The 22,536-nt window shown below is 53.6% G+C and overlaps 1 protein-coding gene across 1 annotated transcript in view; it reads right to left on the bottom strand.

Moving 5' to 3' along the window:
- The window catches only part of LOC143693004 (uncharacterized), a 680,702-nt gene that overhangs the window by 99,740 nt on the left and 558,426 nt on the right, over positions 1 to 22,536 (bottom strand). The window contains 1 exon segment of the mRNA XM_077173088.1: positions 14,895 to 15,131. Within this exon segment, the coding sequence (XP_077029203.1) occupies positions 14,895 to 15,131 (237 nt within the window).

Here is a 22,536-nt window from a genome sequence, read left to right as displayed (position 1 = left end):
GGAGCAGCAGAGCAGGGGCTGATCCATGCCCAGTGCGCTGCACAGCCCAGGGCAGCGTCCCAGAGCGTCCTCATGCAGCTGCCAACACCATCCCCCCTCTGCAGCCCTGGCCTCTCCCCCAGCTCACACAGGTGCCCCATCCTTGCAGGCACAGACAGGGCAGCACTGCCTCAGCAGCCCCTGTTTGCATTGCACACAGGAGGGGCAGCACCCCCATGCTGTTGCTGTGGGGACATGAAGCTGAGGGAGCACAAATGCCATCAGCCCCTGGGGCCAGCAAGGCCTGCGGGACACCAGGGAAACCACTCAGCTTTGTCCTGGCCTCTGCACTCAGCCAGAAAGTTTGTTCCCATCAGCTGGGAGTTTCCTGTGCCACTGCAGATGCTGTTGCTCAGAGCCAGGGCTGCCTGGCAGCCACCCCAAAACTGCCCTGAGCATTTCCCCTGCTTCACCTTTAATTTCTTTACTCTTTCTCTGCTCAAATTTCTTCCAATTACCCACCCCTGTTCCCTGCCCTGCAAACAGCCCATCCCTGTTTGCCCTTTCCTCTCTGGCCCCACTCCCCATTGCAGTTCCTGACTTGGCCCCATGGGAATGTCCCTTGGGCAGCAGGATCATCCTACAAGTGCTGCAGGAATTGTCTGCAGGCTCCTGCAGTGCCTGGTGCTGCTCCCTTGCCAGAGGCACCCCAGGCCAGGGGGGCACATCTGGGCTGCTGTGTCTGGCTCTGGGGCTCCCTGTTCTTGGCAGTGAGGAGGAGCTGCAGAGGCTCTGCAGGACTGACAGGATGGGCTTTGGGGCTGCCAGGAGAAGCTGAGGGACCTGGGCTGTTGGAGCTTCTGAAGAGGAGGCCCAGGGCTCATCCTGAAACTGCTCCAAGGGTGGTTCCAGAGAATCCCAGAATCAGCAAGGCTGGAAAAGACCTTGGAGATCATCAAGTCCAACCTGTGCCCTGACACTGCCCTGTCTCCCCTGAGCCTCCTCTTCTCCAGGATAAACAACCCCAGGTCCCTCAGCTGCTCCTCACAGGACTTGTGCTCCAGACCCTTCCCCAGCCTTGCTGCCCTTCTCTGGGCATGCTCCAGCCCCTCCATGTCCTTTCTAAATTGGGGGGCCCAGATCTGGACACAGCACTTGAGGTGCTGCCCAACCAGTGCTGAGCACAGGGGAAGAATCCCTGCCCTGCTCCTGCTGGCCACACCATTCCTGATCCAGGCCAGGAGCCATTGGCCTTCTTGGCCACCTGGGCACACTGCTGCCTCATGTCCAGCCTGCTGTCCATCAGTCCCTGCAGCTCCCTTTCTGCCTGGCTGCTCTCCAGCCACTCTGTCCCCAGCCTGTAGCACTGCAGGGGTTGTTGTGGCCAAAGTGCAGGACCCGGCACTTGGACTTGTTAAACCTCAACTTGTTGGATTTGGACCCTAGATCCAGCCTGTCCAGGGCCCTGTGCAGAGCCCTCCTACCCTCCAGCGGATCCACACTCCCAGACAACTTGGTGTTACCATGGTTGCATGATACCCTAAAGTGTCACAGTCTCCATGACTCCATGAGGCCTCCCAGTGTCACAATGTCCCTTTGGTTCCATGGGATCCCTTGGTGTCACAAACTCCCTTGGATCCTTGGAGCCTGCAGTGTCACAATGGCCCTTGGTGCTCCCAGGCCCTGCAGTGTCACACTGGATCCTTGTTTCCATGAGGTCTGGCAGTGCAGCAATGCTCTCCTTGGTTCCACAGTGTCACAATGGCCTCTTGCTCCCAAGGGCCACCACGGTGTCAAACATGATTCCTTCATTCCAGGAGTCCCTGAGGAGCAGCCCTGGCCCCTTGGTTCCATGGGGCCCTGCAGTGTCACAACGGCCCCATCGTGACACCAGGTCCTGCTCTGTCATAATGCTCTGCATGGTTCCACAAGGCCCTGCAGGGTCACAGTGGCCTCTGTGGTGCCACCAGGACCCAGACTGTCACCATGGACTCCTGGCTTCCATTCAGCCCCACAGTGTCACCATGGCCCCTTGGCTCTGTGCTGCCATGTCACACGCAGTGTCACCATGGTCTTCTTGGTGCCACCAGGCCCCACAGTGTCACAATGGCCCCTTGCTTCCCCAGGGCCCTGCAGTGTCACAATCATCAGAGAATCAGCCGGGCTGGAAATGACCTTGGAGAGCATCAAGTCCAACCTGGCACCCAACACCACCTTGTCACCCAGACCATGGCACTGAGTGCCACGTCCAGTCTTTCCTGAAACACCACCACAGTTGGTGATTCGCGCACCTCCCTGGACAGCCCATTCCAATGCCCAATCACCCTCTGTGTGGAGAATATTTCCTAATGTTCAGCCTAAATGTCCCCTGGTGCAGCTGAAGGCTGTGTCCTCTTGTCCTGTCACTGTTCCCTGGGAAAAGAGTCTGACCCCCACCTGGCTGCACCCTCCTGTCAGGGAGTTGTAGAGAGTGATGAGGTCTCCCCTGAGCCTCCTCTTCTCCAGGATAAACAACCCCAGGTCCCTCAGCTGCTCCTCACAGGACTTGTGCTCCAGACCCCTCCCCAGCCTGTTGCCCTTCTCTGGACACTCTCCAGCTCCTCCATGTCCTTCCTAAGTTTGGGGGCCCAAAACTGGACATAGCACTCGAGGTGCTGCCCAACCAGTGCTGAGCACAGGGGAAGAATCACTGCCCTGGTCCTGCTGGCCACACCATTCCTGATCCATAGGAGTGCCAGGGGTTGGACGAGGGAAATAGTGGGGAGGGGATGGGGACAAAGTCTGATTGATTGTCAATCATGAAGGGTCTTGATTTTTATATCTCTTCACACAGCGTTAGGAGGTGCTGGGGGTCAATATCAATTGGACATTGATTATACCAAACTATAAACAGGAAAAGAATACTAGATAAAACAGTTCTCTTCCCTTTTTTTTTCAATACAGCAGATTCAAATTGAAAACACTTGTGAAATTTCTCTAATTAACCACAGAAGAATTGAAAACTTTGATTATTCCTCAGGGCTGTTCTTGTTCAGGTGTTTTAAACAAATATTTATGAGCCTTTTTCACTGAATTCCTGAACTGAAGAGCTCAAGAAAGAGGCCTCCGGAGTAATAAAATTCATTACCAACCTCCAGGCGGCTGAGGATCCAGCCCCATCAGAGCAGCAGTGAACAGAAATGGGCACAGCTTTGTGGCTGCTGTCCCAGCTTTGGCATGGGCCCTGGGCCTGGAGCAGGAGCAGCTCTTGAGGGCCCCAAGGCCGGGGCTCTTGTGCTTCCCTGGGCAGATGGGATGGCAGCAGGGGCTGCAGAGCTCTCAGCACCTCAGCCCGAGGGGAGCAGGGCAGCCAGGGAGTCTCCTTTGGCCTTGGCCAAGCACCTTCCCCCATGGCTGGAGCTGAGTCCTGTGGCAGCTGCAGCTGCTGCTGTGCCCTTGGCAGGGGCTGAGGCCGTGGGGCCAGTGCCCAGAGCAGCCTGGCCTGAGCAGAGCTGTGGGGCCAGAGCCAGCTGGGCTGGGCTGGGCTCAGAGAGGCCCTTGGTGCTGCCCAGAGCTCCGGGCAGCTGGCAGAGCTTGCAGGGAGCTGGGCTGGGCTCCGAGAGCCTGGCCCAGAAACCATCAGTGTCCATCTCAGCCTGGCTGAGCGTGCAGGGGCAGGACTCAGGCCAGGCCTTGTGGGGCAGGGCCAGCGCCTGTGCAAGGCATTGCAAACAGGCAAGTGGCCCAGAGAGGAGGCTGCTCTGTGCCCTTGGTGGCGTGGACAGAGCAGGGAGGGGGCCCAGGACATTTGTCAGTGCCAGCCTCTGTGCCCATGTGTTGGCAGCCCTGGCTGCTGAGCCCAGCTTTGGCCTGGGCTGAGTTTGGCTGTGGCCCAGCTCCATCCTCCTGCGGGGCTCAGGGCCTGTTCCCGGCCATGGCCAGCCCTGGCTGCCTCTCTGCTGGCCCAGAGGCCGGCAGAGCCCGGGGCAGGGCTGTCTGTGCAGCTCCACAGGTGCCACAGGCTCTGCAGGAGCTGGCAGAGGCTGCCCAGCAGGGAGGCCATGGGGCACAGAGCCCCAAGGCTGCTGTGGGCACCACGGCACAGGGGCCGTTCCCAGCCGCAATGCTCCTGGCCTGGGCTGGGCCTGCACAGGGGCTGGGCCACCATGGCTGGGCCAGCACAGGGCCACAAAGGGGCCACGCAGCCGCTGCCGGGGCTGACAGCAAGGCCAGGCACACACAAGCAATTGCTGAGCATGGCCTGCGCTGGCCAGGCCTGACTGTGCCAAAGGCAGAGCTCAGCTGCCCTTGGGGGCTGCAGCAACACTCCAGAGCCCAAAGAGCCTCCATGGCTGGGCTGGAGACCAAGGCTGCGGGAGGGAAATGCAGGGCTGCTGCGGGATGGGGAGGCCATTGAATTCCAGCACACACCTCAGCTCTCTGATGATCCTGGCACCATGCTGGGCCCTGTTTCAGACTGGAGCAGAGCAGATGTTGATGGGACAGGAGCCCTGCGGGGCTGTCAGGGACCTGCAGCTTGCAAGGTGCTCTGCTCTCCCTCAGGTGCTCTGGGAGAGATCCAATCCCAGCTGGGCACCTCAGGGCACAAGTGGCACTGCCTGTTCATGGGCACACAGCTGATGTCTACCTGGAAAGGGGCACAGGTTTTAATACCTGTTAGTTTCATAATATACCAGCAGATCTTTATTATCTGGGTCATTTGAGTACTTTTAAGAAATGGCAAAATTTTCCGACCAGGAACGTGAAGTTCCTGGAAGTGTCTTCTGACGGCAGAAGGAGAAGAAATGCTGGTCTTCCTGTGGACTTGTGTCACCAATATCTGTGGGATCTCAGCACATCGTTCCCGATGTCCAGAGATGCCAGGAGAACCCTTGGGGGTCTCGAAAATCCTGGAATGTTGCCAAGAGTGTTTGGTGGCTTGATTTTGATCCATCCACAGAAGTAACAAGAGTCTGAGGACAAGAGAATCACTTTAGAGTAAAAGGTGTAAAAGAGACACAATTAGAGGGTGAGATATAGACTTTAAGGTTTTTGGTACAGGGGGTTATGGAGACAAGATGGAGGGATCAGGGCGTGTCTTGTCCTTCTTCTTTCTTCTTCTTGTCCTCCATCTCCTGTGATGATGTTGGCACTTAGAGATTGGTTTATGGTGAAGGTGCACTTGCTAACATGGGTGAAAAGCATTGGGAAATAAAGGTAAATATTGTGTACGTAGATTTTAGTATAAAAAGACATGACCGCCCCGTGGGTGGTCAGAGAGTGCCTGTGACTGCTTGCAGATCAGACCTCTGTTGGGCAGACAGAAAAATTTTGTAGATAAGAAATAATAAACAACCTGAAGACCAAAAAACTGAAGAGTCCAGACTCGTCTTTTGAAACGCGTGCCACCCAAGAACCACTCTACCCGTGTCGGGGCAGAGACAGACAGCCGGACCCGACAAATATCCACTGTATTACTTCCTCTCCCTCTTCCTTCAGGTGTTTCCAGCTCTCCTGTTGAAATGGCCATGTCTAAGGACACCCCTTCACTAGCCCATCTGGAACTATGTCCACCTTGCTGCTTTCAGATTTCCTCCTCCAGATGCTCTCTGGTCATTCAAGTGCCTGTCAAATGACTGGTTTCATGCTTTGGGCTGCAGGGACTTGCCCAATATTTCTGAAGTTCAAATAAATATCACATTAGTCAAGATCTTAATTGTGTTTCTATCTATCACTGAATTTTTCTTATGTCTTTGCCTAAAACTGATCTGTACAGAAATCCCTTGACGATGGGGGACATGTCAGATGCTGCTGGGACATCCCAGAGAGCTGAGGGAAGAGCTGTGATGGTTATTAAACTGTTCAAATGTTCAGCTTGTGTTTGTTGGCAAGAAACTTTTCTGTGCCTCTGAGTGTCACCAGGCCCTGAGCCCAAAGGACACAAACCTGATGAGTTGTGGTTCCCACTGCAGGGGCTGCACTTGGACCTTGGCTCTGCACAGGAGAGCTCTTCATCCCCTTTCTCTCTTTTCCTCCCTCTGGGCATGGAGGGAGCTCCTGACTTCAGCCTGTGACTCGTGTGTGCAAAGAGCAAATCTGGGCAGAATCGGGGCAGGGAGGGTTTGGGGGGACTTTGGGATCTGTGCTGGGCACAGAAGGTGTTTTCCATTGCTCTGAGACTGTCTGCTGTGGAAAGCGGATTTAATATCCAGCAGAGGAATGATTTTCGCATATGATGGAGCTGTGCCTTTCCTTGCCTTTGCTGGCTGACAAGAAATGAACATCCCTCTGTGTCTCGGGCAGCTCCTTCTCCAAGGAAAGCAGGTGGGAGTTAGAGCCAAGGAGCTGGAAGCTGCAGGTGCAGCCTGGGCTGGAGGGAGCTCAGATTTGCACAAAGGCTGCTCTGAGTGCCAGGGCTTGGATGGGGGAAATGGTGGGGTGGGGGTAGGGAGAGTGTCTGATTGATTGTCAGCCATGAAGGGTCTTGATTTTCATATCTATTTAAAATTCATGAGGAGGTACTTGGATTCAGTATCAATTGGAGATTGCACATATCAATGAATTAACAGGAAACAACCTGAACAGGACCTAAAAATTTTTTCTCACTGTCTTTTAAAATATATTGCAATCAGTTTGAATATATTACTGAGATCTGTCTAGTTAACCACAACAAGATTTGAACACCGAAATCAAATTATTCCCAGAGGCTGGGCTTGTTCAGGTATTCTGCATGTTAATGAGCCCTGGGACACTGAATTCCTGCACTGAAGAGCTGAAGGCTGAACAAGCCTCTGGAGCAGGGAAATTCAGCAGCAGCCTCCAAGTTGTTGAGGATGTCAGCAGCCCCCACTGAAGCCAGCCCTGCCCAGAGACCGTGGGGGAATGGGCAGACAAGGAGAGCGTCCCTGGGGCTGGGGCAGCACAACTCAGAGGCACCAGCAGCTCCAGCTGGGCAATGGAGTGTGGAATGTGGCTGAGAAAGCCCTGCCCGGGCTGGGCCAAGCAGCACACACAAGCCCTGACTCCCATTCCCCAAACAACTCCCTTAAGGAGACATTTAAATGGAATTACAATCGTTTCTGTACTCTGAGTTATATGTACTAGAGAAATACCAACAAGAGATTCTCAGGAGCTGAAAACAACCAAATAGCCTTTACTGGCAAAATTAGAAAATCAGAGAAATGTTGACAAAAGGTTTAATATGATATTCAATCAACAGAAAACACTTCTCAAAGCATTAATTTGTGCCATTCAACTTCACAAACTCTAAGCCTGTTCAATTTTAAGGTTCTCAAAATTTTACAAGAAGTGGAAGTAGGAAAGATACAGGGAATCACACACAGCTACCAACTCCTGGATTCCAGCAGTGTTCAGATGGAAATTCCAAGAGGATCCAGGGTCAAGCTGTGTGCTTGCCTTGTGGTGAGCCTTCAATACCCCTTGGTCTCCCTGGGCCCTTCCCCCAGGTGGGACTTGGGCGCATTTGGTCCCTCAGGAGCTGGGCTGGGGCTGCAGAGGTGGCTGTGGAGCATTGCCTGTGCCGGGCCAGGGACTGGCAGCCACTGCTGGGCTGGGATAGAGGCTCTGGGGGGATTGGGGTTCCAGGGCAGGGCAGGGCTGGGCTTCCAGGGCAGGGCAGGGCTGGACCTGCCCCTTCCTCCCCCCCACACAGAGAATGTTTCCAGCCAACAGTCTCCTCCAATTTGTCACAATAGGGAAGGTTGGAGGTGGAATCCCAATTCTGCCCATGGGCACCTGGGTGAGAAAGATAGTTCTTTTCCATAACACAGAGCCCCAGTGTTTGGAAGGCAGGTGAGAGCCTAAGTAGGCCAAGGCCTTCCAGACTTGTCAGGAATGGCAGATTTTGTCTGGGAGCAGTCCTTGCATTAAAGGAATTTTGGAGTTGGAAACCCAATTTCGGCCATGGGCACATGCAGAAGCAGCACAGTTCTTTCCCATAGGAAGGAAAGCACAGAGCCTTCCCCAGTGTTTCGTGGACCAATGAGAGGTGACCCTTATGAAACCATTGCCAGCCAGACTTGTCCTGGCCGTATTCCTATGGGAAAAATCTGTAGAAATAAGGAAATTTGGAGGTGAAATCCTAATTGTGGCCATGGGTGCCTGGAGGAGAAGGAGATTTCTTTCCCATGGCAAGAAAAGCATGGAGCCCCAGTGTTCCAGCAGCAGATAAGAAGAGACCCTCAACATGCCAAGACCAGCTGGACCAATTAGGTAGTCCATGGGAGGCCAAACCAACCGACCTTTTCTGTGTTCCCTTGGTTTTATGAGGTCCTGCACTATCACCATGGTCCCCTTGGTTCCATGGGGCCCCACAGTGTCCTAATGGTGCTTTGATTCCATGGGGTCCAGCAGTGTTACAATAGACCCTTGGTTCAATGGGGTCCCAGAGTGTCACAATGGTGCCAATGATGCCACAAGGCCCTGCAGTGTCACAGTGGTCCCAAGGATTCCATGAGGCCTTGCAGTTTCACAATGGTCTCCGTGGTTCCACAGGCCCCACAATGTCACGTGACTCCTCTGTTCCATGAGCCCTGCAATGTCACAATGGACCTTCGGACCCTGGGGTTTTGCAGTGTCACAATGGTCTCCTTTGGCTCCACAGTGTCACAATGGACCATTGATGACTGGAGGCCCCTCTGTGTCACCCTGGAGCTTTGGTTCCACGCAGCCCTGCAGTGTCACAATGAACCCTTGGTTGAATGGGGTTCCACAATGTCACCATAGCCCCTCGGTTCTATGCAGCCCTGCAGTGTCACAATGGTCTCCTTTGGCTCCACAGTGTCACAGTGGTCCACTGATGACATCAGGCCCAGCAATGTCACAATGGACCTTTGGTTCCATGCAGCCCTGCAGTGTCACAAAGGGCTCTTGGTTTCACAAGGCCCCACAGTATCACAATGGTCCTCTTGGTTCTGTGGGGACCCCGAGGATCACAATGGTCTCACGGTTTCCATGAGGCCTCACAGTGTCACAATGCTTTGCTTATTCCAGGGGCCTCACAGTGTCCCAATGATTCTATGAGTCTCCATGATTCTATGAATCCCCTCAGTGTCACAATGGACCTTGGTTCCATGAGGCTCTGAAGTGTCCAAATGGTCTCTCCATTAGGTTCTATGAGGTCTTGGAATGTCACAATGAACCTTTGGCTCCCTGGGGTCTTGCAGTGTCACAACGGTCCCTTAGTCTCATGACACCTCAAAGTGTCACAATGGCATTACAGTTCCATGAGGCCCCACGGTGTCACAATGGACTCTTGGTTTGATGGGGCCTCTCAGTGTCACAATGATCCCTACATTCCATGGAGCCACAGAGTGTCAGTATGGTCCCCATGGTTCCATGAGGCCCAGCAATGTCACAGTGCTCTCCATGATTCCATGAGGCCCCACAGTGTCACCATGGTCCCTTGGTCTCACAGGGCCCCACAGTGTCACAATGGTCCCTTGGTTCCATGGGCCCTCTGCTGCTGCATTCCCCCCTCCCCTTCTCAGGCCGTCCTGCCAACTGAGAAATGCTCCTTGGGGCTCGGCCTTGGCCAACAGCCCCTGGGCTCAGCTCCTCTGCAGCTCATCACAAACACTGTCTGCTCCAGGCACTGCTGCTGCCCACCCAGCTCCTGCTTTCTGTAGGAGCAGCCCTGGGAACTGGTTTTGTTCCCTCCGTGGCACAACATCCCTGTTCTCACCCTGCCAAAGAAAGCTGTTGGTGCCAAGTGTGACCTGGATGACTTAACCTTACCTACATTGCCTGTAGGTAAGGTTAAGTCACGAGGTCTAAGTGAAGCTAAACACCGCTAAGAGTTGTTGTTTCCCTAAGTTGCTATGTTTAATATAAGTTATAAGCTGAGTCAAATACTGTTAAATGTTAATCCTCTGTTAAATTGCAAAGTCATAGGTTAAAATTAGATTAAATCCTGCTAAATGCTGTTTTTTGCTTAATTGTGAAATTGAAGGTATCAGTTAAGATTAAGGTATAAGTTAAGTCCTGTTAAGTTTGAGCTCTGTTAAGCTTTTGGGCCGTATTCCTTTCATCCTTGCCCTCACTGTCCTTGTGTCACACACACACACAGGGACAGTTCTAAGTTGATTTCTGGTTTGATTGCCTGGATTTGGTTTGGTTTTGTTGTTGCTTTGTTTCCCTGCTGTGCCTGAAGTGTCCAGTCAGGAGCAGAGTGACTCTTGCCAAGGAACTTTGTGCTGCTGTCCCTTAATATTCAATCTGGTTTTTGCTGATCCCTTGCTGGGGATTTTTTCAGCACTCTCAAGGCCTCGTTGGTAGCGGGGTGAAGGAGCCCTGGCCCAGGCTCTGGCCCTGGGGGACGCAGGGACACTGCCGGGGGGTCCCCGTCTCCCTGTGCCACCCCCAGGGCCCCGGCCCCCCTCCCCGTGTCAGGCTCTGGGGTCGATCTCGTGGAACATCCTCTGGGGGAGGCTGCGGCGCCGGGGGCGGGGGGACCCGGGGGGACAGGGGACCCCGCTGTGCACGAGCAGGGTTGGACTGCTCTGGGGGGAACTGTGAGGGGGGCCGGGGCAGAGTGACCTCCCCAGTGACCTCACACAGCCCCTGTGATATCACACAGGTCCTGGGATATCACACACCCCTGTGATGTCACACAGCCATCTGTGATGTCCCACAGCCCTGGTGATTTCACATTGCCTCCTATGACGTCACACAGTCAGCGGTGATGTTACACAGCTGCTCTGTGATGTCACAGAAGACTCTGATGTCAAAGAGTCACACTGCGATCTCACAGCCTGCTCTATGATGTTACACAGCCACTCGGTGATGTCACAACCCACTCTCTGATGTCACAGAGCCACCCTCTATGATGGAAAGATCTGCTCTATGGCCTCACACTATGATATCACAGACAGCTGTGTGATGTCACAACCCCCTCAGTGATGCCACAAAACCTTCTCTGTGATGTCATACTGACACTCTGTAATGTCACAGCACACACTTTCACCTCACAGCCAGCTCTATGATGTCATACAGCCATGCCATGATGTCACAGCCTGCTCTGTGATGTCACACAGTCCCCTCTATGATGCTGTAGCTGCTCAGTGACCTCAAACCACAAGCTCTGTGATGTCATAGCCCAATCTGTGACCTCACACAGCCCACTCTGTGCTGTCACACAGCCCCTTGCTGACATCACAGATGCCCTGTGCCTCCATGACACAGCCACAGAGGAGCTGCTGTGACACAGCCCCCTCTGGGACATGCCACAGCCCCTGCCAGTGCTGAGGCCCTGTGAGCTCTGACTGTGCCCTGCTGGTGTCCCTGAGGGGCCCTGGCAGTGCCCCAGCCCTGCTGGGCTGTGCACAGGAGCTGCTCGTGGCCTGAGCTGTCTCTCTGCAGCTCTGCTGCCCTTGCCAGGAGCTGCCTCTGGGCCAGGAGCCCAGCCCAGCTCAGCAGCACAGACACAGCACAAGGACAGTAATGACCCTCTGGGGCTTTGGTCCTCTTTGCATCAGACTCAGTCCCTCACAGTGTGCTCAAAGAACTTCTCAGGGACTCAAAAAGAGGCTGAAACACTGAAGTTTCTCATACTTTAAATAAATCCTTCTGAGGGGCAGGACTGAGAAAGTGTCCCCAGGTTCCAGGTAGAGCAGAACACTGGTGGCAGTGATGACAGGTGGGGACAAGCAAGGCAAAGGTGTCTCTGGTGCTGAGCAAACCTGCGCCTCTGTCCCTGCAGGCTGTCGGCATCCCCCGGCTGCCCCACCTGGCTGGCCCCTTCCTTTGCTGACAGCTCTGCCTCCTGCCTGCCTCTGCCTGCCCACACAAAGCCTTGGGCTGCTCCAGGCTCCTGCTGGGGGACGTGCTGCACCACAGCCCTTCCCCGCCAGGGAAATTCCTTTCTCCTGGTGTCCACTCTGGGCCTCCCCAGCTGCCCTTGGTGTTATTATGTCTTCTTCAGGCTCATTCCTGCTATGAAGAAAAAGCTCCAGCCTCTCTCAAACCACCCTTCCATCCCTCCCAGGCTATTCCAGTTCTGTCCTCAGTCTCCAAAACACTGAGCACAGAGCCCTCAGCCTCTCCCTCCTGGTTTTGAGATGAGGCCTCCAAACCCCATCTTGGGAGATTTTTGTGTCCTCTTTAAGGTCTGTGAAAATGGAACAATAGTGATCAAAGTAATTTTCTCCCAAATCTTGCAGTGACAAAACAAGGGTCAATATCTCTAAACTGAATGAGGGTGGATTTACATTTGTTAGAAGAGGAAAAATTTTAGAATTATAAGAGCGGCACAAAACTGCAACAGTTATTCCAGAGAAGTGGATGCCCCATCCCAGGAATTGTCCAAGATCAGGAGCTTCGTGCAACCTGACCCAGTGAAACCCCCTGCCCTTCCCAAGGATGGAATTCCTGTAGTGTGGGTTCTCTGATGTGCTGGGTGCCCTCACAAGGCTTGTGGCCAGAATGTCTGCTGAGGGCAGCCAGGCTGCTGCAGGGGCAGTGACCTCACAGCCATCACCATGGCAGCCCTGTCCCCTGGACCTGGCTGTGCCCTTTGCTCTGCCCCTGCCTTGGCTTTGCTGGCATGAAGAGTTTTGTCATTGATATCTTGTCCCCAAGGTGCAGGGGCCAATGGCTTCCCAGTCAGGCTCCTGGAGCACAAGTGGCATTTCAGATGCCAGCCAGGAATGAGCCCTGAGGCAGCAGCTCTGCAGTGGTGGCCACCAGGCCAGACTGCCAAGGGAGGCTTCTGGCCATGGCCTGCAAGCAGCTGCTGCTGCCAAGGTGCCTTTGGTGCCTCAGGCTCTCCCTGGCACAGCTCCCAGCATGGCACTCTGCCCTTGTGCCCGAGGCCTTCCCTGTGCTGGGGCTGGCCTGGGGCTTTTCCTGCAGCGGGACCTGCCCTACTGATGGCACAGGAAAGGCAGTTCCTGCTGGAGCAGGAGGCTCTGCCGGCAAAGGGCTCCAACAACTACAGCAAGGCCCTGCTGCCTTCAAAATTGCTGCCCAGAGCACTATATTCCAATATTTGTTATAGCTCCTGGACTTGAAGCAAAGAACTCGGGTTAAGATGTTTCTGTCTGATGAAGATCAGAATCAATCGGAGCCATATATATATAATTTATCTGGTATTCCTTTAATAATCCTGTGGGACAAATTGGGTTAAAGTTCAATCCGACCTGTCCAATCTTCTACACCTTGGAAAAACTCTGGGGCTGGTATTGGATCCAGCTGCTCCCAGTCTCCTCCCTTAGCAGGCATTTTAGAAGTCTAGGGGCCCGGCAGGGGTTTGAGGATCCATTGTGGCTGTTTGATGTAATTTCTCCACCTCATGTCTCAGCAGGAGTTTCTCCAAAAGAGAAATAAAGCTTTTCCTGAAGCCCCCACTGTGCCCATGAGAGGAACCCCTGTGAGTGTCTGGGACATCCCGGCTCTTTGGCAGCCTGGGGACTCCTGGGATGTCACCATGGAGCCGCTGTGAGTGCCTGTGACAGATCGGTGCCTGTGCAGCCCAAGGTGCCCTGGGATGTCACCATGGCTGTGACTGCCTCTGACCACAGGGCTCTTTACCATCCCCAGAAAGGGCTGGGAGGTCTCCATGGAGCCCCTGTCCCTGCCTGTGAAATTCCAGCTCTGGAACAGCCTGGAGACTCTTGGAAAATCCCCATGGAACCCCTGTGAGGGCCTGTGACAAATCTGATCCTTAGCAGGCAACCATCACCAGCCCCCTGTTGCTGTGGTCAGTTTCCACGGCAACCATCACCAGCCACCCTGTTGCTATGGTAAGTTTCCATGGCAACCATCCCCAGCCCCCTGTTGCTATGGTCAGTTTCCATGGCAACCATCACCAGCCCCCTGTTGCTATGGTCAGTCCCTTGGCAGCTCCATGGAGACCCCATGCCAGGGGTGGTTGCCATGGACACCAGCTCAGGCCTGCAGCCAGAGCCCATTGCCATGGCAACCATTGGCAGCCCCATCCCCAGGCTGATGGGATCCCAGAGCCACAGAACTGGCTGAGCTGGGAGGGACCCATCAGGATCCTCCAGTCCAACTGCTGGCCCTGCACAGGACACCCCAACAATGCCAGCCTGGGCCTGGCAGCGCTGGCCAAACGCTGCTGCAGCTCAGAGAGCCCTGGAGCTGGGACCCTGCCCTGGGGAGCCTGGCCAGGGCCCCAGCAGCCTCTGGGCAAAAACCTTTTCCTGACATCCAAGCTGAGCCTGCCCCGACTCAGCTGCAGCCGTTTCCTCCACTCCTGTCCCTGGGCACCAGAGGGAAGAGGTTCCCACAGCCCCAGCCAGGGACCCGCTCCCAAGGCTGTTGCCATGGCCCCCAGGGCTGGCACCAGCTGGGATGCTCGGTTCCCATGGGCTGGGGTTTAGGAATGGGATTCCCCAATTTCCTGCTCCCGCTAAAACCGCGCTGCCCTCGCTGCCCTCCCGCCTCCCATGGAAAGCACAAAAGGCAAAGATCCCGGGATGAGATAAGAACAATTTATTGGGAACAGCAACAAGATAAGGAACAACCAGGAACAGAAACAATACTGGTAACAGAAGGGATAAGAAAAATTATTTACAGGAAAACTACAACAAAACTGCCTGGCTCTTCCCAGCAACGTCTTTCCCCTGCCTGGAAATGTCACCCTTCTCCTCATGGAGAGAGCGCAAGTTCCTTTCCTGCCACTTGCAATGACCTGAGGTGGGAGTGAATGTAATGACAGGGCCATGGCCAGACCCTCATGTTCTCCAATTCCACATCATGTCATTGGCAGGGGAAGGAAAAGGGACAGGTGTCTTCTCAGCATGGATCACAGGGAACATGGATCACCAGGACTCTTCCCAATGTGGGATCTCCCATGGGGGATGAAACTGGAGTGGTGCATGAAGCTGTTCCTGCAATCAGGGCATTTGCAGGGCTTCCCGTACTGGTGGCTCCATTGGTGTCTTGTCAAGTGAGACCTCTGGGTGAACCTCTTCCCACACTGGGAACACTCGTAGGGCCTCTCCCCAGTGTGGACACGCATGTGGGTGAAAAGGTGAGAGATTTGCTTGAATCCCTTCCCGCACTCAGGGCAGAGGAAGGGCCTCTCATCAGTGTGAATTCGCTGGTGGTAGAGGAGATGGGAGCTTCTATGAAACCTCTTCTGACACTGGGGACACTCGTAGGGCCTCTCCCCAGTGTGGATGCGTTGGTGCCTGATGAGGGCAGAGCTGCAGCTGAAGCCCTTCCCACACTCCCCACACTCGTAGGGCCATTCCCCAGTGTGGATCATCTGGTGGCGGATCAGGGTGCTGCTCTGCCTGAAGCTCTTCCCACACGCCAAGCACTTGTAGGGCTTCTCCCCATCATGAAGCTGCTCATGGACCACCGACTCTGAGCTGTGGCTGAAGCTCTGTCCACCTTCCTGGCTCAGGGTGGGTCTTTCCTCCTCAGAGCACCCTGGGATGGGTTTGCAGCCCCTCCTCCTGTGGAATCTCTGGGGCTTATCCTCTACATTGGAATTCTGCAGTGTGGAGCCACTAAAAATGGCCTCTTCCATGAGGTTCTGCTGTGGGGATTTGTCCTCCCTGGTCTCCATCCTCAGCTTCTTCCCTGGGGGAGGAAGGACAAGGAGAGGATGGCATTTGCATCCATGCCAGAGGGAAGGGGAAGGAGATCCCCCCAGAGCATCCCCGGCAGGACGGGGTTGGCAGCAGGGTTGTCCTGCAGCCGGGGGCTGTGCTGGGCTGGGAGGTGGAGCAGGAGAGAGGGGGAAAGGAGCACTGACTTCCTCCTCACCTGCCTGGCTGTCCCAGGGCATTGTGTCAGTTTGAAAAGACAGGTGTCTGCTAAGGAAGGCAGGAGACTCCCTTGAAATGGAAAATGGTAATCCCTTCACTTGGAATTATAATTTTCAAAATAAGAGGCTGTCAAGCAAAATCTATGGGAATAGGAATAACAGTTCTTCAGTGGAAAAATTAAAAATAGAAATGCAGTAGTACTAAAAAATTACTTACAGAGTCAGAATATGACCTGACACCCTGTGGGTCAGTGTGTTGGTAGCACTCCTGTTAAATGGTGGCTGCAGTGCTCCTGCAGTGACAGGTGTGGTTCTGTTGGAGCAGTGATCCTGTAGAAGGGTGCAGTTTTCCTCTGAAGGTCCAGTGGTGGTGCCGATCGGCCTGGTCTTCCAATGGGATCCCGTGGAGCTGACAGCTGCTCTTCTGGGAATCCTGTGGGAGAAGGCAGACTCTTGTTCACATCCTCAGATTATATCTAGGTAGGATTGCTTGGCTCCTCCCTCTGGGCGGAGCTTCTCACAATGGGATGATGGAATTTTTATCAGTGACACTCAATGGCCCATTAACAGAAGATATCTCCCTGGAGGGAGGATTCCTTGTGGAAGAGATAAAGTAAACTGCTCAATTAACAGATGATAATTGCCCCACCTTTAACAGAGGGTAATTGAATACACACCCAGCTAAACCTGAGACACTGTTCCAGCCTTGGAAAGCAGGATTTGGTACAAGGACTTGTTATGGAATGCAACTCTGATTGAAGGCAGAGACAGAATCTCCAGAGCTTGCAGCCAGAAATGGACAGTTGTGTGATACTCATTTCAACATCTTCTCTTTTGGAATTATTGACTAATGATTATTTGCTTTGCCAATCTAATACTTCTGTAATTTTTTGCAAATTTGCACTATCTAAATTACACTGTTCCTTAAGTTAAGATGGTGTCTGTATCTTTGCTGCTGGCCCTGCCCACTGGTGAAACAGGGCCCCATCCTGCCTAAGTGTTGCCTGGAAAGACAAAAACCCTCACTCTAAATGTCCCCCCTTCCTCCTTGTTCCCCACCCTTCATGCACTGATCATGATGTCCTATGGTCTGGGGTATCCCTGGGGTCAGCTGGGATCTCCTGTCCTTGCTGTGTCCCCTCCCAACCTCCCCCACACCCTCAGCCCCTCCCCAGAGTGGCTGAATGAGGGGCAGGACAGGCCTTGGTTCAGTGTGAGCTCAGCAAGAACGAAACCATCTCTGTGTGCTCAGCCCTGTGCTCAGCCCCCAGCCCCGGCATTTCCTCCACTGCAACCGTGGACCCCCCTTTCCCACCCCTCTGCCCCACGGCTGCCGCAGCACTGGCTGACAATAGAAGCAATTCTGGCAATTCTGTGGCAATTCCAAGTTTCATTGGTTCCTGCACAGCTTCAGCTCAGCTGCTGGCAGGTTCCAATTGAAGAAAAGTGCAAATTCGGCCCAATACAGATATTATTAAAAGGAAGGGGGAGTGTTTAGTAGCTGTCACAAAGGTGACAGGGATGAAGAGAATAATGATTCTCACATTTGGCAAAGAACCCAAGCCTGGGAATTCAGGAGTTATTTGGGAATTTAGCTACTTGAGCTGGCCTTCTTGTAGCACTTTAGGCAGCCTTGTGTTCTACACCATGGGGTGAATGAACCTTGTCAGTGTCACTGGAAGTATTTGCTCACTTTCCTCCAGTGATTTTAACAAACTTTTCAAGGAAGGACAACCAAATATTTTCTTTACACTCCAGGCCCACAACAGCCATTTTTCTCACCAGTTCTGCCATAGGTCGCTCAGAGGAAGCTGCATCAGAGTTTCCAAGAGTTCTTCCAGAGAGAACCACAACCTCCTCAGAAGAGGGAACCATGCTGTTGTCAAAGGCACCTGGGGTCAAAGAACAGTGCCCTGAACTCACTGTGCCAAAAGAATTTTGCAATCTGGTTAAGAAAATTTTCAGAGAGATGCCTCTGTCCAAATTAAGGCGCTAACAAGACGAAATCCTACGTGGATTTTATTGAACAGTAAATGTGAGGTAGAGAGTGAGATGGAAAGAAAGAGAAAAGGGGGGGAGAGCAAGGGAGTGACAGGGACAGAGACCTCCCCTGGGGCAGGGCAAGTGTGACATTGTCCCCTGTGTGTGTGGCCTTCCCGGGGTGGGGGTTTTACACCTGAGCCAGTGTGGGTAAGGGGGGTGGTGTTCACCCCCTGAGCAGGGATTCCCCCACTGTTTCAGGTTGCAGTGTAAGATGGAACCAAATGCCTGTTTTCAATCCCCATCTTCATCAACTGCTATAAACAGGTGGGGCAGGGTTCTTGATCTTTTCCATGACTCAGCCCTGATAACGCCCTCCAGGGGAGATATCTTCTGGGAATGGGCCATTGTGTGTCACTGCAGGACTGATCAAATTCCATCATCCCATTGTGGGATGCTCCGCCCAGGGGGAGGATCCAAGCATTCTTACCTGGATATAAGCTGAGCCTTGCAACACCAGGAGCAGCTTGCCTGCTGGATTCCCAGAGGACAAGAGCTCCAGAACCACCACTGGACCTCCAGAGGAAGACCAGACCCTTCTGCAGGATCACTGCTTGGACAGAATCACGTTCATCACTCCCACAGGACTGCAGCCACCATTTAATGGGACTGCTGCCACCACCCTGACCAGCAACAGGGTTTCAGGTTATATCATGACTCTGTCAGTTTAAGGCAGTGTTTCTGTATCATTGCCTTGATCTTCATTTTCTTATTAAATTGTACTTCTGATTTAGACTCTCCTCCAGGTTTGCCTTCAAACCAGTCCCCAAGACAATGTGTGCAGCCTTTGTTTGGTCCCCGAAACAGGATTTCCCATTCCCAAATCTTGATTGGATGGAGGAGGAGGCTGCACGAAACAGGAAGGATCCCCGGGACACCCAGGCAGGTGAGGAGGAAGTCAGTGCCCCTTTCCCCCTCTCTCCTGCTCCATCTCCCAGCCCAGCACAGCCCCTGGCTGCAGGACAACCCTGCTGCCAACCCCACCCTGCCGGGGATGCTCTGGGGGGATCTCCTTCCCCTTCCCTGTGGAATGGAGGCAAATCCCATCGTCTTCTTGTCCTTCCTCCCCTAGGGAAGGAGCTGAGGATGGAGACCAGGGAAGTCAAATCCCCTTGGCAGAACCATGTGGAAGAGGCCATTTTAAGTGGCTCCAGAGTGCAGAATTCCAACATAAAGGAAAAGTCCCAGAGATCTCACAGGAGGAGGGGCTCAAAACCCAGCCCAGGGTGCTCTGAGGAGGAAAGACCCACCCTGAGCCAGGAAGGTGGACAGAGCTTCAGCCAGAGATCAGAGCTGGTGGTCCATGGGGAGCTTCACAATGGGGAGAAGCCCCACAAGTGCTTGGATTGTGGGAAGAGCTTCAGCAAGAGTAACCACCTGATCAGGCACCAGCACATCCACACTGGGGAATGGCCCTATGAGTGTGGGGAGTGTGGGAAGGGCTTCAGCTGCAGATCCACCTTTGTGAAACACCAACACATCCACACTGGGGAGAGGCCCTACGAGTGTCCCCAGTGTCAGAAGAGGTTTCAGACCAGCTTCAGTCTCCTCCAGCACCAGCGAATTCACTCAGAGGAGAGGCCCTTCCTCTGCCCTGACTGTGGGAAGGGCTTCAAGCAGAAATATCACCTCATCAGGCACTAGTGGCGCATCCACACTGGGGAGAGGCCCTACGAGTGTCTCCACTGTGGGAAGAGCTTCACTTTCAGCTGTAACTTGACCAGACCCAAAAAGAGTCATGGGTAAGTGAAGCCCTGCAAATGCCCCCATTTCAGGAGGAGCTGCATTCACTGCTCCAAATCCATGCTCCATTGGAGTTCCCACATTGGGAAGAGCCCCGGTGATCCATGTTCCCTGTGATCCATGTGAGGAAGACACCTGTCCCTTTTCCTGCCCCTCCCAGTGACATGATGTGGGATGGAGGAACATGAGGGTCTGGCCATGGCCATGTGATTACATTCACTCCCACCTCAGAACATTGCCAGGAGCAGGAAAGGGACTCTCTCTCTCTCTCTCTCTCCCTGAGGAGAAGGGTGTCCTTTCCAGTCATGGGAAATTGTGGCCAGGCAGACCCAGTGAGTTGTGTGCTAGTTTTCTCTGTAAACAGTTTTATTTATCCCTTCTGTTTTCAATATTGTTTCTGTTCCATTTGTTCCTTATCTCATTGCTGTTCCCAATTAATTGTTCTTATCCCAGCCCGGGATCTTTGCCTTTTGTGCTTTCCATGGCAGGCGGGAGGGCAGCGAGGGCAGCGCGGTTTTAGCGGGAGCAGGAAATTGGGGAATCCCATTCCTGAAGCCCGGCCCATGGAAACCGAGCATCCCAGCTGGTGCCAGCCCTGGTGGCCATGGCAGCAGCCTTGGGAGCGGGTCCCTGGCTGGGGCTGCGGGAACCTCTTCCCTCTGGTGCCCAGGGACAGGAGTGGAGGGAACGGCTGCAGCTGAGTCGGGGCAGGCTCAGGTTGGATGTCAGGAAAAGGTTTTTGCCCAGAGGCTGCTGGGGCCCTGGCCAGGCTCCCCAGGGAAGGGTCCCAGCTCCAGGGCTCTCTGAGCTGCAGCAGTGTTTGGCCAGCACTGCCAGGCCCAGGCTGGCATTGTTGGGGTGTCCTGTGCAGGGCCAGCAGTTGGACTGGAGGATCCTGATGGGTCCCTCCCAGCTCAGCCAGTTCTATGTGTTGAAGATTGCAATGCAAGATGTATTTCATTACCATCTGTATGGCAGATTATCTTTTGTCAAGTGGGCAGTTTGCCTTATCCGTCTCTTTGAGTGACCACATTCACACTTCCCTCGGGAGGGGACATCTGCTGATAACAGACTATTGAATGTCACTGCACGACTGATAAGAACTATAACATCCCATTGTGAGATGCTCCACCAAGAGGGAGGAGCCAAGCATTGGTACCCAGATAGAATCCAGAAGTTTTGAGACACCAGCACGGCTTTCTCCACTGGATTCCCCAGAGAAACAGCAGCTGCCTCTTCTTCCACTGGATCTTCAGAGGAAGAATAATTCCCTCTCTACAGGCCCCCCTTCCTCCAACAGAACCACCCCTGACACTGCAGGAGGGCTTCAGCCACATTTCCAATTGGACTGCCACCAACACCCTGACCCACAGGGTGTTAGGTTGGGTTCTGACTCTGTCAGTCTTGTTCTAGTGTACTGCACTGTTTATTTTATCCTTTTTTTTTCTTCCCTATTAAAGAGCTGTTATTTCCTGCTCCCATATTTTTGTGCCTGAGAGCCCCTTAATTTAAAATTGATAGCAATTTGGAGGGGTGGGGAGGGTTTACATTCTCCATTTCAGCGGAGGCTTCTACCTTCCTTAGCAAACTCCTGTCTTTCCAAGCAAGACAGTTTATTAGGGTCTAACACTGCAGGGGTCTAGGGGTTAAAGAGAACAGCAAGGGAGGGTTTAGGGTAGAAATACAGGAAAAGAGGGGGTAGAGGAGAGCATCAGGGATCTAAGGGTTTAGGGGTGGTATACAGGGAAAGGGACCAATAGGGAATGCCAGAGTGGAAAGGTGGAGACATAGACTGATGGGAAGACAGGGAAGGGAGAACTCTCTAGAACATGAACATATGAAGGTAATAGGGGTAGGAAAGGCCAATGGGCCAATGGGGAGGACAGAACTAGGAGAAATTACCATAGTGCTTCCGAGCACCATGGGGGAAGTTTCTTTCCTCACCCTGAGCTGTGAGGAATGCCCGGAGCCTAAGGTGCATCTCTCCAGGGCATTGCTCTTGCCCTGTCCCCAGTAGGCTCACAGGCTCTCACAACTCCCCCTTTTTGTTTAGTTAAAAGTCTTCCCCTATGGATTTCTGCAAGCACCTAACAAAATAAGGGAACATTACTTACATAACAATAGCTATAAGTCATAATAGTACGAAAGTAATAACTCAAAGAGGAAATAGTACATAAGATTAGGATACAACTGAAATAATTGAATGGGTAGGAACTAATTAAACAACATCTTTTTTCTGGAATGCAAGATCGATAGGAAGTTGTATTGTTCAGGCAGTACAGAGCTGTTTCCTTTTCAGGCTATTGCTGCATCTATACGCCACATCTTTCATTCTTTTCCACGCTGCTTGTGCTTGTCATCACAGCTTTTGGCAAGGATCGTTATTCTTGTAGGACAGGGACCCCCTCTCTCAGTCCCTGCATGCCTTGCAGCGCTTCTTATCAGGCACGGATACCTGCTTTGGATTCCTCCCTCTTTTGGATTGGACAGGGGCCTCCAGGGTCTGCAATCTCCCTGCCATCTCCCAGTCACCTTCCCTAGCAGCTTGTTCCCACTCCCCTGCCCAGTGCTCCTCAGGCTCGGTGTTAGAGTCTGGGGAATCACTGTCTTCTGCTGAGGAGGAGGGCCTGCTGGTAGAGGAGCGCTGCTCCTGGGTAACCGGTGCGGCCCCGTGCCGTGGGCTGCTGGCAGCCAAGATGGCTGCCTTCCGGTCACCATCATGGCCACTTCCGGCTCCGGGGATGTGGGAGCCACAAGTGTCATGGCCCCAGGGGTGGAGCCTGGGGTGGAGAAGGTGGAGACCACAAGGGGAAAGGCAGAGCCTGCGTCGGGAAGGGTGGTTGGGATCCCAACACAGGGACAACCATCGACACAATGGGTTGAGGGGAATGTGTTGCAGGGGAGGAGCCCAACAATGGAGGAGCAGGAACAGGAAAGTGGCCATTTTGGGGTGCGAGGGTGGGAAAACTTGGATCAGGAGGGGACAAAATGGCAGGGCTGGCCATGTTGCCGGTGCCATTTTGTGGGGTAATGGCCAC

Source organism: Agelaius phoeniceus, unplaced genomic scaffold (genome assembly GCF_051311805.1).
Source record: "Agelaius phoeniceus isolate bAgePho1 unplaced genomic scaffold, bAgePho1.hap1 Scaffold_113, whole genome shotgun sequence".
Taxonomy (NCBI): Eukaryota; Metazoa; Chordata; class Aves; order Passeriformes; family Icteridae; genus Agelaius; species Agelaius phoeniceus.
The sequence above is the reverse complement of the archived record's forward strand: the minus strand, read 5'-3'. Positions and strand labels throughout refer to the sequence as shown.